Source organism: Epinephelus fuscoguttatus, linkage group LG8, assembly GCF_011397635.1.
Source record: "Epinephelus fuscoguttatus linkage group LG8, E.fuscoguttatus.final_Chr_v1".
Classification (NCBI taxonomy): Eukaryota; Metazoa; Chordata; class Actinopteri; order Perciformes; family Serranidae; genus Epinephelus; species Epinephelus fuscoguttatus.
Window position 1 is genome coordinate 24,041,678 of NC_064759.1, and position 14,381 is coordinate 24,056,058.

The 14,381-nt window shown below is 45.2% G+C and overlaps 1 protein-coding gene across 1 annotated transcript in view; it reads right to left on the reverse strand.

Moving 5' to 3' along the window:
* The window catches only part of LOC125893477 (IgGFc-binding protein), a 40,824-nt gene that overhangs the window by 22,576 nt on the left and 3,867 nt on the right, over nucleotides 1–14,381 (reverse strand). Inside the window, exons 3-22 of the mRNA XM_049584184.1 lie at nucleotides 13,952–14,286; nucleotides 13,270–13,861; nucleotides 12,049–12,644; nucleotides 11,414–11,960; nucleotides 10,815–11,329; nucleotides 10,160–10,706; nucleotides 9,741–9,937; nucleotides 9,167–9,305; nucleotides 8,258–8,565; nucleotides 6,970–7,546; nucleotides 5,881–6,464; nucleotides 5,137–5,704; nucleotides 4,117–4,685; nucleotides 3,419–3,980; nucleotides 3,100–3,299; nucleotides 2,799–2,934; nucleotides 2,368–2,696; nucleotides 1,710–2,286; nucleotides 1,027–1,619; nucleotides 378–945 (exon numbers count right to left, since the gene is read on the reverse strand). Coding sequence (XP_049440141.1) covers nucleotides 378–945; nucleotides 1,027–1,619; nucleotides 1,710–2,286; nucleotides 2,368–2,696; nucleotides 2,799–2,934; nucleotides 3,100–3,299; nucleotides 3,419–3,980; nucleotides 4,117–4,685; nucleotides 5,137–5,704; nucleotides 5,881–6,464; nucleotides 6,970–7,546; nucleotides 8,258–8,565; nucleotides 9,167–9,305; nucleotides 9,741–9,937; nucleotides 10,160–10,706; nucleotides 10,815–11,329; nucleotides 11,414–11,960; nucleotides 12,049–12,644; nucleotides 13,270–13,861; nucleotides 13,952–14,286 — 9,039 coding nt within the window. The remainder of the gene's footprint in view (nucleotides 1–377; nucleotides 946–1,026; nucleotides 1,620–1,709; nucleotides 2,287–2,367; nucleotides 2,697–2,798; nucleotides 2,935–3,099; nucleotides 3,300–3,418; nucleotides 3,981–4,116; nucleotides 4,686–5,136; nucleotides 5,705–5,880; nucleotides 6,465–6,969; nucleotides 7,547–8,257; nucleotides 8,566–9,166; nucleotides 9,306–9,740; nucleotides 9,938–10,159; nucleotides 10,707–10,814; nucleotides 11,330–11,413; nucleotides 11,961–12,048; nucleotides 12,645–13,269; nucleotides 13,862–13,951; nucleotides 14,287–14,381) is intronic.

The following is a 14,381-nucleotide window of genomic DNA, read 5'->3' on the forward strand; positions in this document are numbered from 1 at the left end:
TGTACAGTGTTTGTAAAGGAGTAATTTACATAAATTTTGAGCTCTTATCAAAACAATACCACTGTGCCTTCCCTGGCTTGAACACACATGATTTAGTCATTTATAGTGTTACGGATGATGGCCGATTGCAGACACTTGCCCTAACGCAAAGTTTGCATGACTGCTGACTTGTCTAATGATGTTTATAAAAGCCTGAAGGTCAACAAGTATGCCATTAGGTACTTGCCAGCTGCCCAGCTTTGAACCCGGACAGACACATAAAAGTGTCAAACACTAAATGTTCCTAGGAATATGTGAGGCTGGACTCTAATCAGCTGTAAGGTATTAAAGTAAATTAAAATTTAACCAATGACAAACAGACCGAATTATATACCCACCACAGAAAGTGTCACTCCTCCAGTGCCTGACGGGCAGCTGAGCTGCTTGGCAGGCAGCAGCATAAGCAGCAATGGAATTGCAGAGTGCTGAGTAGTGTCCGTCATAAGAGCAGGAATCTGTTACACAGCTGTGGAAGTAAATCTTGGGACTCAACACTGACGCACAGTCTGCAAATGGCCCTAGCTCATTCAACAAGACCCCACAAAAATCACTGCCTTCAAAAAGCTTCTGCACCTCAGCAGGACAACGCTTCGGTCTGGAGGAACAGTTGGACCTACAGGCCTCTGATCCAGGCTTCCTCCAGCTGTGGGCAAACTCTAGTTTATTTTGGGCAAGCTCTTCATTGGGCATCATTTGGTCATCGTGAGGGTCAGTGTTGGCGTTCCCACAGAGACCAGAGACAGAGAAGGCGTAACTTCTGGGGAGGATAACCATTAGTGTGCCAGTGTTGTAGATGATCAGATATAACCCCACATCAGTGTGAATGATGATAGACGAAGGTGTGTGGTAGGCATTAACATGGCCTGTCTGGTGAGAGTATGGCAAGGGCTTATACAGTCCATCAACCTGAGAATGAAAAGAACACACTCAAGTTACATACAATGGTTCATGCTGAAGGCTGTCAATGAGACATCGCAACGTACTCACCAAAACCTTCCCTGGGTCATCCTTTCTCACCACCACCTCCAAACCATAGATGGAGAGTGTTAAATCGAGGCTATGAAAAAGCCTTTTGTGGCAACTTGCATCAGAGATGGTGATATTAAATGGTGTTAGTCCAGTTAGGTTGGCCTTAGTCTGAACCAAAGAATAAGCACAGCTGTCCCGAAAGTCAAAATGATATCCATCAAAAGTTGTAAAATGCAGCCCGGTGACAACGGTACAGTTCTGAGGCTTTTCAGGTTGACACACCCGCTTGTGCTGTAGCCGCTTGCAGACCATTCCTCTGGGGCACTGGGCTGGCTGGCAGTGGATCTCTCCAGTAGCCGGTCCACAGAAACAGAGCTGACCACAGTTGTCTGGTGTCCAGAAAGTTGAGTTGAGGCTGTAGTATTTGCCTCTGGAGTCCGTGCAGCCACACTGATGTGGACGCACACAGCCAATCTGACTCCTAATGAAGCCAGGGTCACAGAAGCAGGCCTGAACACACTTCTTGTTGCAGAAAGTGGCGTTAAACTCACAGGATGGAGGACACGCTGAGCCGCAGGTCTTGTAGTGGCTGTTTGGTGGACAGTGCATACCTGAAATTATTTATCAGTGTGTCATTTAAGATTACAATAGCCACAAGAACATTTTAACTGACTTACATTGCACTTTTTACGACTACTTACCAGCTGTCACTTCATCGTTGTAGCCATCACTGGCTTCTTCACACACTAAGGAATATGAATACATGGCCCCGTCAAGTGCAAGTTCTGACCCTCCGTCATGCATATGATCAAACACACAGCTGTCATAGAAGGAATCTGGATTAACTCGATTATGACAGTGGGAAAGCGGACCATTATGATCCATGAGCACTGCACATTGTCCTTTGCCACCAGGGACAACCTCAGAAACAGGATCTGCAAGCATGTCATCTTCATCTGATTTCTGTTTACAGCCAGTACAACAGTTATCATCCCCATCGAAGAGCCGGTAAGCTTCAGTGAGTGCCGCAGTTGTGTTGACAGGACGGGAACCAGGTGTAGTTACAGGATACTCATCTTGAGGGTCACCATTAAAATTGCCACACAGCCCATACACTTTACCCTTGTAGTATGGGTCCAGTTTCACAATAGTAGTAGAGTTCCCATCGAATACTACACGCATAAAGTCAGTCGTCAGTACAGCTTTGCCTTCCTTGGAAGAAACCTGGATCTTACCCCGCAACAGATTAACAGGAATATTAGTGACCTGGTTGTTAACCTGAAAATAAAGGGCGAGACTCATTAGTAATAAAATTAAAACCTGAGCAGCTTTTCCATTCAAAAACTGACATTTACTTACATGTACGCTGCCATTTCCTCCACTAAGCTTGATGATGTACCCATAAGCTTTTACAGTGACCGCCTGTGTGGACGACACAGTGCTGCCTTTACAGTTGTTCTTCTTGGACACACTAAAGGGTGTCAGACCATTTGCTGACCCCCTGCTGCCTATGAGCAGATAGGCACAGGTCCCCTCGAAGTTATAGTTGAGCCCATCCAAGGTGTGGTAGTGCCGGCCTCCCCAGGCCCAGCACAGACCGCGACGACTCTCGCAGACGTGTGTGCCATTGCTCAGGTGACACGTCTCAGTTTCATCACATTTTCCCTCACATGGATCAGGGGTTGGTGCTGCAAAAAATACAGTAACTTATGTTTTTACAGAAAGAGAAGTAATAATTGCCCAGGCAAATTAGTATCAAAAAATATGGCTCTTAAAATTTAAATGCTCACCCTCCTTGTGGCAACCCATAATTCCATCTGAAACTATACAGCTGTGCAGTGCAGGACATGAGTATTGCTCACAGACGAGAGGAGGCCCACAGGTGCAGTTAACAGTACAGTTTTGTAGCAGTTTGCTCTCAGAGGCCTGCAAATAGAGACAAAATGACAGAAACCAATATCAGAATGTGTTTACTGAAGTCATTTGAAGAAGATTCTTTATTAATATATTGCAAACAACGCAACTGTTGAATTTAAGCAAATGTGATGGACTATCTCAATGAACACTTTTCTAAAACTGTTTAATTCTGACCTTAAACCTCCTCCCGTCCTGTACACAGCCACACTGCTCTGCTGGAACACAGGAATAACCATCATAAAGGTGTCCGGTATTACACTGGCAGCCTTCCTCGCAGTCTCTGGGGCACTGCACCGCCTGGCTAATCTCAGGACACAGTGAGGAGCAAGCATTGGCACACTGGCTGTAGTTGCTGAATTGAGGACATTCATAAGCTGTAAAATAAAACGCACAACAGTCAGTCTTAATAAGCAGGATATATTGCAGCATTTAATCATTTGAAATTTTAAGTCAGTCTCATTTAAACATCACTAAACAATGTACAAAGACTCACCACAGCCTGTGGAGTTCGTCCAGAGGTCAACCATCCCTCCCGCCTCCTTACAAGCTGCCTCGTAGGCCCACAGTGCGTCACACAGAGCCCAGTGTTGTCCCTCTGCTTCACAAAGATTTTCCATGCAGAGTGCGTAGTATTTATTCGGGCACGCTAAATGGTGACAAGAGGAGAACGGACCTGTGGGATGGGTGAGAAGGCCACAGTACAGGTCAGATGTGTACTCAGGCACAGGATAATGGCAGAGTTGACATGTACTGTCACATGTGTCGCTGCAGGATGATTCGGTATCAGACAACTTCCATGACAGCCCAACAATGTCAGGATCAGAGATCATGTTGCCATTGGGCAGCTGCAGGTCATCCGAGGGATTATCATTGTAGTTTCCACAAAGGCCACAGGTTGTCTGGTGGTAAATGTCGGGGATTTTGACCAGAATGTGGTTTTGCAGGTCTGAAATTAGCTCAACAGACTGCGGGGTCTTGATGGTTATCTGTCCATTTTTCTGATGTACAGTGAAGTTGCTCTGGGAGAACGGCAGGTTCTCGAAAACTCCATTTACCTGGGTGAAATAATTCACGTTTAAAAAGGTAAAATACAGAACAGTTCGTGTATGCTGTGAAAAATTACTTTACAGTGCATGCTAAAAGATGAACAATAAATCATGTTGAAGGCTGTGAAATCATTACATGAATTACCTGAATTTTTCCAGGAAAAGCTGCTGACATCTTAAAATGCATTTTATCGACTTGCAAGTAGATCTGCCTGCCCTCGCTGTGGTTGCCCTGTGCAGCTATGAAAACAGGCTCCACATCCAGTTTATTGAGGCACGTCTGCACCAGGGTGTAGTTACATGAACCATGAAATTCAAATGCCTGTCCATCAAACGTGGTGTATTGGGATCCATCAACAGAGCAGCGTGCCACTTTGGGTTTGGGGTGGCAACCTTGAACACCTTTAATAAGCTTACACTCCTCATCCTCACCACAGGAGACATTACGACAAGTCACGCGTCCCCCAGCATGACATAAACAGCTTTGCTCGCAGGTAGACACCTCCTGTCCTGCTCTGAGGTATTCTCTGTGGTGGAAGCAGCCACAGTTTTCTGGGTAGACACACAGGCTGCCACTGTGAACTAACCCTGCTTCACAAAGGCAGTTCTCCCCCATGTTTGGAGGCATCTCTACTGTGTTATTCTGCCAACTGAGGCAGAGCTGAACAGAGGCAGAACTCATGTTGTAGCTGGTACTGGAGGGACAGGAGGGGTCTGTGGGGATACAGAGAGACATCAGTCACTTAGGACAGGAAGACAGAAAAATGTTGTAAAGGTTAGGGTTGACCAGTGATGCATTAGTACCATCTAGTGGTCCAATAGCACCTAGAAGGTTGCGGCCTCAATACCAGTGTGTCACAGACACTGTCAAACTTATACAAACATTTTCAATAAATACCCAAGGGAACAAACTTTACATTAAGCACCTACAGGCGTATATTTGATTTGTATGCAAATAATCTCCATTCTCTTCTCCTCATGTTGCGTGATCAATATCAACAATCTAAACATGATGAAACGTTGTGTGTTTGCACAGGCATCTGCAAACTCTCCATATTTCATTTGGTGTGCAATGATGCTGAACTCCAAACAGCACAGTTACAATTGTAGAGGATATTAATTTAATTCACTCACACAACAGAGCTCGGAGCACATTAACACTCACAGCAGAATCCAGGACTCCTCCAGGCAGAAACTGTAGCCTTGTGGGAAAGGCAGACAGCAGTATACTCTGCCAGGGAGTGACACAGTGCAGGCTGGAGACCTCCATGAAGACACAGGTCACTGACGCAGCGCTTGTAAAAGCTAGAGGGGTCCACTTTGCCATGACAGTGCCTGAATGGTCCATTAACTTCCAGAATCCTCCCGCAAGCCTCCGGGTCAGAGAAGCGGGCCAGACGCTCAGATGAACATTTTGGACAACTTCCTCCCAGACAGCCCTCCACACACCAAGGATTCGGCCCACTCCTCCATGCTTTTCCAAAGTGCTCTGGACTGAGATGCTCCTGTGGGCCATTTGCTGTGAGGTCATCAGTAGGATCAGAGTTGAAGTTACCACACAGCCCACAAGTAGCATTAGCATATTTACTGGAGAGACTAATGCTGACTATGCCCTCTATGCCCACACTAAATTCAAAGCCCATGTTTGTGTAGATGTAAGTGTGCAGCCCCAAAGAGAACGCCAGCGCGGAAGGGCTGAAGTGATAGGGCATGCTCCTCTTGACACCATCGACCTGTAGGGGGGGCCAAAATTTCATTTGAAAGTCAGCAACACATTCTCAGAAGTAATCTCTGTGAAGTCTGGTTTAATTATTAGATGATTTATTTACAACCTATTAGAGTGTCAGAAAAAATTATGCAGTGTCACATTAAAAAACAAACACAACAACAAGAGGATACTTGCACTCACCTCTATGCTCTCACTGTTTTTGCTGTTTAGCTCCACGAGCACACCACTCATATTGACCAGGACATGAAGCGCTGAGGCCAAGTGTCCATCTGTCTGTATGTAAACCTGAATGGCATCAAGGCCTCGTACCTGTCCACACATGCCCAGTAACTGGTACCGACAGGTGCCGTGCAAATCATAGTCATGCTGATCGAAGGTGACTATGTGATGACCTGTGTACATGCACGTCTGCTGGGGGTGCGGCACACAGCTTCTGACTCCGTTTTGAAGGCCGCAGAATTCGTCGGGGTCGCAGGAATCCAAACGGCACTGCGTCTGGTTGGTGCTGGGGTCACAAACACACCGTTTGGTGCATCCATCGTCTGCCCAGAAGGTCTGGTTGCCATGGTAACGGTAGCCGTTGTAAGTGCAGCCACACTGGGATAAGGGCACACAGGTGTCACCGTCCATGATGAACCCTGGGTCACACTGGCAGGTCTCCACGCAAGCCAGGGTGCACGGTCTTGAACCGGATGGGTCCTCGCAGGTGGGAGGGCAGGCTGAGCCACAGGACTTATAATGGCTGTTCAGTTGGCAGGAAACGGCTGATAGGAGAGAAGGAGACTGATCAACAATGTGGAGGGAAAACTACATGCTCAAAGAATCGAGACACCTGTAACCAGTGGGTGATCTTTAGAGAGAGACGAGTTTTCAATTGCCTGTGGAAAATATGAACATTTAACTGCCTGTCCATTTTTTATTAAAAGCCATTGTTGCTGTCTTTTCTCTTGTTAAAATGTACATTGTGAAATTGCTTCATCACATGAGACAATTTAGTGTATGCAATGTCTATGAGTTTCATGGTCTGCTAAACCAGTGCTACAAATGTTGCTCTGCTTAAAATAGGAAAGTTCCATCAAAATTAATTTTTTTTTTATTAATCAGTTATAGGTCTGGGTATGGACAGTGAGGCGTCTGGGTCGGGGGGGATGTCGAGAGTTGGCAGGCTAGCAGGTAGTTAGGTTAACTGTAACCAGCTAATCATGTGTTGGTTTGTAAGAAGCATTTTCAATTGCAAATATTTACTTCCATAAAGACAAATTTGCTCACAGCAGAAGGTGCTGTTCCTCCACTCTCTGATGTGGATCTGGGCATTTTGGCAGGTGGCAGCATAGGCCTCCAAGATGGGGCAGAGGACCTCCTGAGTGTCATTACTAGAGCACAGGTCAAACATGCTCACACCTGCTGAGATTTTAGTGTAATTAACAACTTCCCGGCACACGTAGAATGGATTTTGTGGTGACCAGATGTACTCGTGCATAGAGATCCATTGACTGGCGACATCCTTCTCCAGTAGCTGCTCAGCAGAGCAGCGTGGGCAGGCATCTCCACAATCTGCTGTGCACCGAGTTTCCTGATCAGGAACTCTCCAGCTCCAGCCAAAGGTGGTAGCATCAACAGCTTCCCCCTGTGGGGTCCTGAGGTCATCTTCTTTAATGCCATTATTATTCCCACACATGCCATGGACTGCTGTTGTATTGGAGAGGAGGAGAGTGGCAATATGAGCGCAGTCATACTTAATTTGGATTCCCAGGTGAGTATCTACAACAACAAACATGCCACTCTGATAAATATTCACACGTGCAAACTGCAAAGTCACAGGTAATAGCCTTTTCTCGCCATTTATCTGTGGAGAAAGCAAAAACATTTTGTATATATGTTATCACAGGATGCAATTTTCCTTCAATTTTGTGATGAAATCTTAAGGGACAGTTCACCTCCAAATCAGAAAGCATATTTTTCCTCTTACCTGTAGTGGTATTTATTAATCCAGATTGTTTTGGTGTGAGTTGCTGAATATTGGCGATATCAGCCGTAGATGTCTGCCTTTGCTCAAATATAATGGAATTAGATTGCAATCTGCTTGTGGTGCTCAAACTCAACAGCAGTGTCTCTTTCCAGAAATCATGACCCTGTAACTCAACATAATCCACAGACCTTGTTGTGAGCAGTTTCATGTAGGAACCATTTTCTTTCTTCTGACACCACAAGCGGAGTGCCATCTACCTCCATTATATTTGAGAGAAGGCAGACAGCTCTACAGCCAATACCTCAAACATCAACTTGCATCAAGACAATCTAGATTGATAAATAGCACTACAGGTAATAGGAATAATATGTATTTTTGATTTGAGGGTAAACTGTCCCTTCAACCACTGTAGTGTCAGTGCATCTACTTTGTGAAAAACCACAAGCAACTTAATATTTAAAAGGCCATATTGAAGAAGTGATCAATAATGGATGACTGGCATTTCAAATGATAAAAAAGTTAAACTACAAACTGACAGTGAGGCTAGAATGGTGATGTGACTATTTGTATTTCCTAACTCAAACTTACCCAAGCATGGCCTTTTTCCCCTCTGTAGATGGTAATATTGTCTTGAGCCATTTTGACATGGATGCCTTTGAGAGAGGAAGCCTCGTCGGGGGTCCTGTCTTTCTGTATCCCTACCCAAAATGTCAAATTCTCACTGGTGTCATTCAACAGTTGGGCCAGAGTGTAGGTACAGTTTCCTAGGAATTCAAACACCTTCCCATCAAAAGTGTAGAAGTGGGCGCCTCCCAGTACCCAACACTGGGTTTGCAGAGGTTGGCTTTGGACACCACAAGTCTTGCCATCTTCACAGATTTTAGAATCATTATCACCTGAAAACAAAGTGGCAAATTATTAGATTCATGCAGACACATGCAGCTGTAGAAATCTGCAGACCAGATCAGCCTATGAAACAACTGTTACAACATAAGTGAATAAAGCTCTAAAGTAGTTTAGAATAAAAACAAATAATCTGTAGTCACAGAAGTTAAAAAAAAAAAAAAAAAAAAAAAAATCAGACTCATTTGCATGGCATCAAATGTAAATACACATTAAGTCATTTGCAACAAATCACATTTAAATTTCAATCACAGGCTTTTGTGAGTAAAATAAGAGGTGCATTATTACTTATGATTGACAAGCACTGCAATCATGCTGGAGCCCCCAGGCAGGGACGAGATTTTTGTACATAATGGACTATTCAAAAGGGTGACGGTTTAACCTCATTTTAGGTAAAATGACAGGACACAGAAAAAAAACAACAACAAAAAACCATCTGCATGTATGAGGTTGAAAAACAGCCCCGGCAGAAAAACAGTTACATATTAAAATTTGAAAATGCAAGACAAATGAGTGTTGCACGGTACAGCTGAATGAACAACAGTCAGCCTGTGAGGAAATGTCACCCAACCCAGCAGAACCAGCTGGGCCTACCTTTCCTTGCACAGCCCCAGGTATTGTTAAGGGTGCAGCTCTCTCCCTCCGGGCAAGACGATGGCTCGCAGCACATGGTGGCAGCGGCAGAGCAGTTACACCGCTCTGAGCATCCCTCAGCCCACGATATCTCCCCAATCTACAGAGAACAGTGAGTCACTGTTGGCGTGCGTTACCCAACTGTTCTCTTAAACACAGTGCAAACAAACAAGCCAGGAAAACAAAGGCCTAGGATTATGTGATTAGTCATGCCACACACAGGTGAGGCATATGTACCATGAGTCATGTTATTACAGTGCATGGAATAACCAGGGCACGTTACTTGTTTAGCTTCAACTGTGGCAACATGTTCAACTGCCAGTGCAGTGGGATCACATGTTAGTGTGTCACAACAACACACCTCAGTGATTCAGCGAACCAATAGGTTAATCAGAGTCAAACAAATCTCTGCAAATCTTAAGATCTTAGATTTTACGTATACAGTTTCACTGGATTAAGAAGAATCATAAATGCATTGCAGAGACAAAGGGAAAGTATATAGCTGATATTTGCTAAATAATGTGTAGCTACTCACCTTGTAATAGTGCCCACGGTAGAAGCAACCACATTCCTCAGCTTTGACGCAGCCATTCCCACTCTGCATGTATCCAGACTTGCATTGACATCCCTCATAACATGCCCATGGGCAGGGGATATCAGATACAATGCCACAGGACTCAGGGCACGCACTGACACATACATTATAGTGAGAGTTTTTGGGGCATGAGAGTGCTGTGGTGGGGGGGGAGAAAAGGTGTTCATATACTGTACAGAGTCCAGCTAGTCTTACATCAATCTGGCAACAGCACTGTACAGAGCTTGCCAGAGTTCTTCAAGTACAAGAGAAGTGTGTGCAGACCTGTATGATTTACATGTACTGGCACACCATGACAGACTGATGAAACAACACATGCGCACTCATGAGAGAGAGAGAGAGAGATTAATGATACTCACTGCACTTCTCACCCCTCCATGGTTTGACCTTCGCTCCTGCCTCCTGGCATGCAAAAGTGTACGCTCTCAAACTGCTGCAAAACAATTCTTCATTCCCATTAGACAAACACAAGTCATTCACACAGTTGTGAAAGAAGGGCTTTGGGTCCACAGTGGAGTGGCATTCACCAAATGATCCTGCAGGAGCGAGCATCAGGCCACAGAGGTTATCAGATGCAAATGAAGCTTCCATGGTAGAGTTGCACTCTGAACAGGAATCACATTTTTCGGAGCAGTTTGTTCCAGGAGGTGAAAGTGACAAAGATGCAAAGATGAAAGCATCACTTGCAAGGCTGGAATTCAGGCTCTGTTTGTCAGTAATGGCACTGATGTTTCCACACAAGCCACACATTTTGCTATGGGAGGCAGGAATCACTATTTGTACCAGATTAGGCCCTCCATAAGTGACAACAGTCCCTGTGTCTACAACAACACGAGTAAGCGAGCCAGAATGCAGTATTGCTGCGTGATCCAGCTGGACAGGAAGCCTCCTCAAAACACCATCAATCTGGAAAATTTAAATGTTAGAGTAACTATCGAGGCACATAAACAGTGAGTTTGTAAATGTGCAGCTGCTTACTTTTACTTTTCCCAAATGCTCCATCTCCAAAGATACGTTCACTCCACGGACCCTGAGGTGCAGCTGTCCTTGCTGGATAATAACAGTGGGCTCAGACTCTTCCTCGTCACAAACCCGGGATAGAACATAACGGCAGCTTCCCATATTAAAGTCAAAGCTACGTCCATCATAATTCCTGAAGTGCCTGCTGCCCATGACTGCACATTTAACGGGTTGTGGTGCATGACATGCCCTGTGGCCATCTTGGGTGGCACATGTTGTTCCTTTTGGACATGTGTGGTTGGTACATTGCACTGTGTTGTGGCCCACACAGACACAGTGCAGCTTACAGTGCTCATCGGGGTAGAAGTTGTCATGGATTTCATAGTAAACATCATTGTGAATGCAGCCACACTCAGAGTTTCGTAGACATTTCCCACCACTGTGGAAGAACCCAGGTTTGCAGAAACAGCCCTCTTTGCATTTCACTGCTGGAGGACTTGGGTTTGCCACACAGTCAGACATGTGAGTGGAGCACAGGTGGTATTCACTGTTAGGAGGGCAGGAGTGATCTGAGGAGAGAGAGAAATCAATTAAATTCACAACAGTCCTATTCTGTACATATGCAAAATAATGATTTAACCATGGTTACTCACTGCAAAAGTTTAAATTTCTCCATTCATCCACTATAGCTCCCATTTCTTGACATACAGCAACATAGCTGGACAGAATCTGACACAGGGTGGTCTGGTTACTAAAGCAGAGGTCATGAACACAGTTATCATAAAAATCTTGTGGATCGACCATTTCATGGCAGCTCTGGAACGCTCCTTCTGTATCCAGTAACCTTGCACAGAAATCTTTCCCCTCATAAAGAGTCCGATTGTGTGAATTACAACCCGAGTTGTTCATAGGCACATCCACGCATTCATGTTCGCTGCTGGTTTTCCAGTGTCTCACGGCCTGAGACATATCGGATTCATCGTCGGGCATCACATCATCTTCTGGATTGCCATTAAAGTCCCCACACAGGCCACAGAGATTACCAGAGTAGGTCCTTGGCATTCGAACAGTCAGGACATCAGAGCTGTGTGTTACCACAAGGCCAAAGTCAGTCTCTATACACTTTGAGAGCCCAGTCATGTAGAGCTTTACTTTGCCCTGGCTCAAAACAGATGGAAGACGCAGTAGCAGACCATTTACCTGAAACAAGCAGAGTAGTGTTAATACTGCAAGTGGAGAATATGGTTTGTCTACTCTAGATGTGCTGTGGACAAATAACTGAACGTACCATAACTCTGTTCCTCTGTTCACTTGTCATCTCAATGGAGTAACCAAAGACTGCCATTTTAACATGCCGAAAAGAAACATTTGTAGCATCCTCCATGTGGTTCTGGACCTCCACGGTGAAGTCTTCCAGGTCCCCCCAGGTGGGACAGTGAGAAGTGAGTAGATAAGTACAGTTGCCATACACATCAAAATGACGCCCGTCAAAGGTGGTATAATGAGGATCTCCTTTGGCTATGCACACTCCGGGCCCATCCGCGTGACAGCCGAGGACTCCGTTCAGAAGCTTACACACTTTTCCATCCTGGCATTGAGACTGAGCACACATAACCGTCTTGGAGCTGGGCTGGCAGACACATTTCTCCTGGCAGTGTTCGTCGATCCAGAAGTTCTCCTTGGGGTGATAGTAGGACCCTTGGTGAAGACAGCCACACTTGCTGTGTGGTACACACTTCCCACCACTCAGCAGGTACCCCTTGTTGCACTGGCATGATTCCACACAGGGCAGGGAGCAATTGCTGTGGGCCTCCGGGTTAGCGCAGGTAGCAGGGCAGGCAGAACCGCAGATCTCATAGTGGCTGTTGTTTGGACATACCATAGCTGGGAAAGGAAGAACACAGAATTAGCAATTCTGTGGTTTATTTTCCAACCAAATTATGATATAATTTAAAGGAGCAGTGTGTAGGATTTAGTGGCAGATTGCAACAAGCTAAAACTTCTCCCAAGTGCCAAACGTGAACTCCCTGTTAAGAATCCTTCATTGTGCATTGGTCAAGAGGTTTTTAACCAGGTGTCGAATTATCGGCAGAAGTTTCTTACTCTCAAACAAACGGAAGAGGTGATTTATACTGGTAAAAACAAAAATAAAGCAGTTTCACATTACAAATCAGTGTTTTCCCAACACTGTTCAGCTCACTGCAGAGGGGCTGGTAACTACAGTGGCTGACGCAAAAACACGAATGGCCCCATCTAGAGCCAGTGTTTCATTTGTCCGTTCTGAGCTTCTGTGGAAAAATGGCAGTCCAACGTGGCGGACCCCGTGGACGAGGACCTGCTCCCTATGTAGATATGATTGACTAATTTTAAAAAAGGTAACAAAAACATGACCCTTGTTTTCAGGTGATTATAGACTACAGAAAACATATCACATTCCATCTCTGCCTATATATTCCTGCATCCTACACACTGGACCTTTTAAAAAATAAAAAAATAAAATAAATCTCACAGCACTGTGAGATGGTTCTCCAGTTTTGGACTCTGGCTGAGAGCCTCTGGCAGATGTTGGCATAGGCCGTCAAGACCTTGCATACAGAGGAGGCATCTTCATTGACACACAGGCTGTTCACACAGCTACGAACAAAGGGCTCAGGATCAATATACGAGTGACAGTCTGCAAAAGGTCCATTGCTCCTCACAAGCAGAGTGCACCCAATCCCAAGGGAGCGGCCTTTATTGCCAGGAAATGATTTGGTCTGGCTTCGAGTGCACACTGGACATGAGACACCACCACCGCAGTCTTCAATACAGGAGCCTGTGTCACTGTTCACCACCCATGGGAGGGTGAAATCCACTGTCTGGGTATCATCAGTGCCATTAGGGGCAATGGCGCCAGCTGAGGAGCTGCGATTAGCATTTCCACACAAACCGCACAGGAGGCCATACAGCTCTGGGCCAACTTCAACCTGGAGATGGTGTTTCCAGTCGTACTGCAGAGCCAGGCCAAAGGTGGTGTCTAAGACAACGCTGGAGCCACTTTGATAAAAGTTCAGGGACCTGTTTCCCAGAGTGAGGGGCAGGTTCTTTTTCTGTCCGTTAATCTGAGTTTAAAGCAAGAGCAGGCATTGTGAATTAACACTTAACAGCTACAAAGTGTGTATTTTTGATTTAAATAATTTTGGTACACTCACCCTAACATAAGTTTTGTCATCTTTAACTATGGAGATGTTAAAGCCCTGGATGCTTATCTGCACTGTGTGGATGGTGGAGACAGTGGCGCTCTTCAAATATGCTCGTGCTATATTAACTTGTAGTGGAATAGAAGCATTTAAGCCTGGACAGGTCGTCTGAACCAAAGTGTAGTTACAGTTTCCCTGCAGGACAAAATCTTCTCCATCAAATGTGCGGTAATAAGAGTCATCCCACGCAGAGCATATCTTAGTGTTTGAAACACAGAGTGGCTTTCCATCTTTGATAAAGCACTTCCGTTTGTGACCACAGAACAGCTCTTCACAAGACGCTGCAGCTGAAATAAAAAAAGAAGTTAGGTATTTATATCCAACACAGATTAACACAGTGACCAAATACTCAACATGCAATGCAAAGTTATTCAAAATGTGC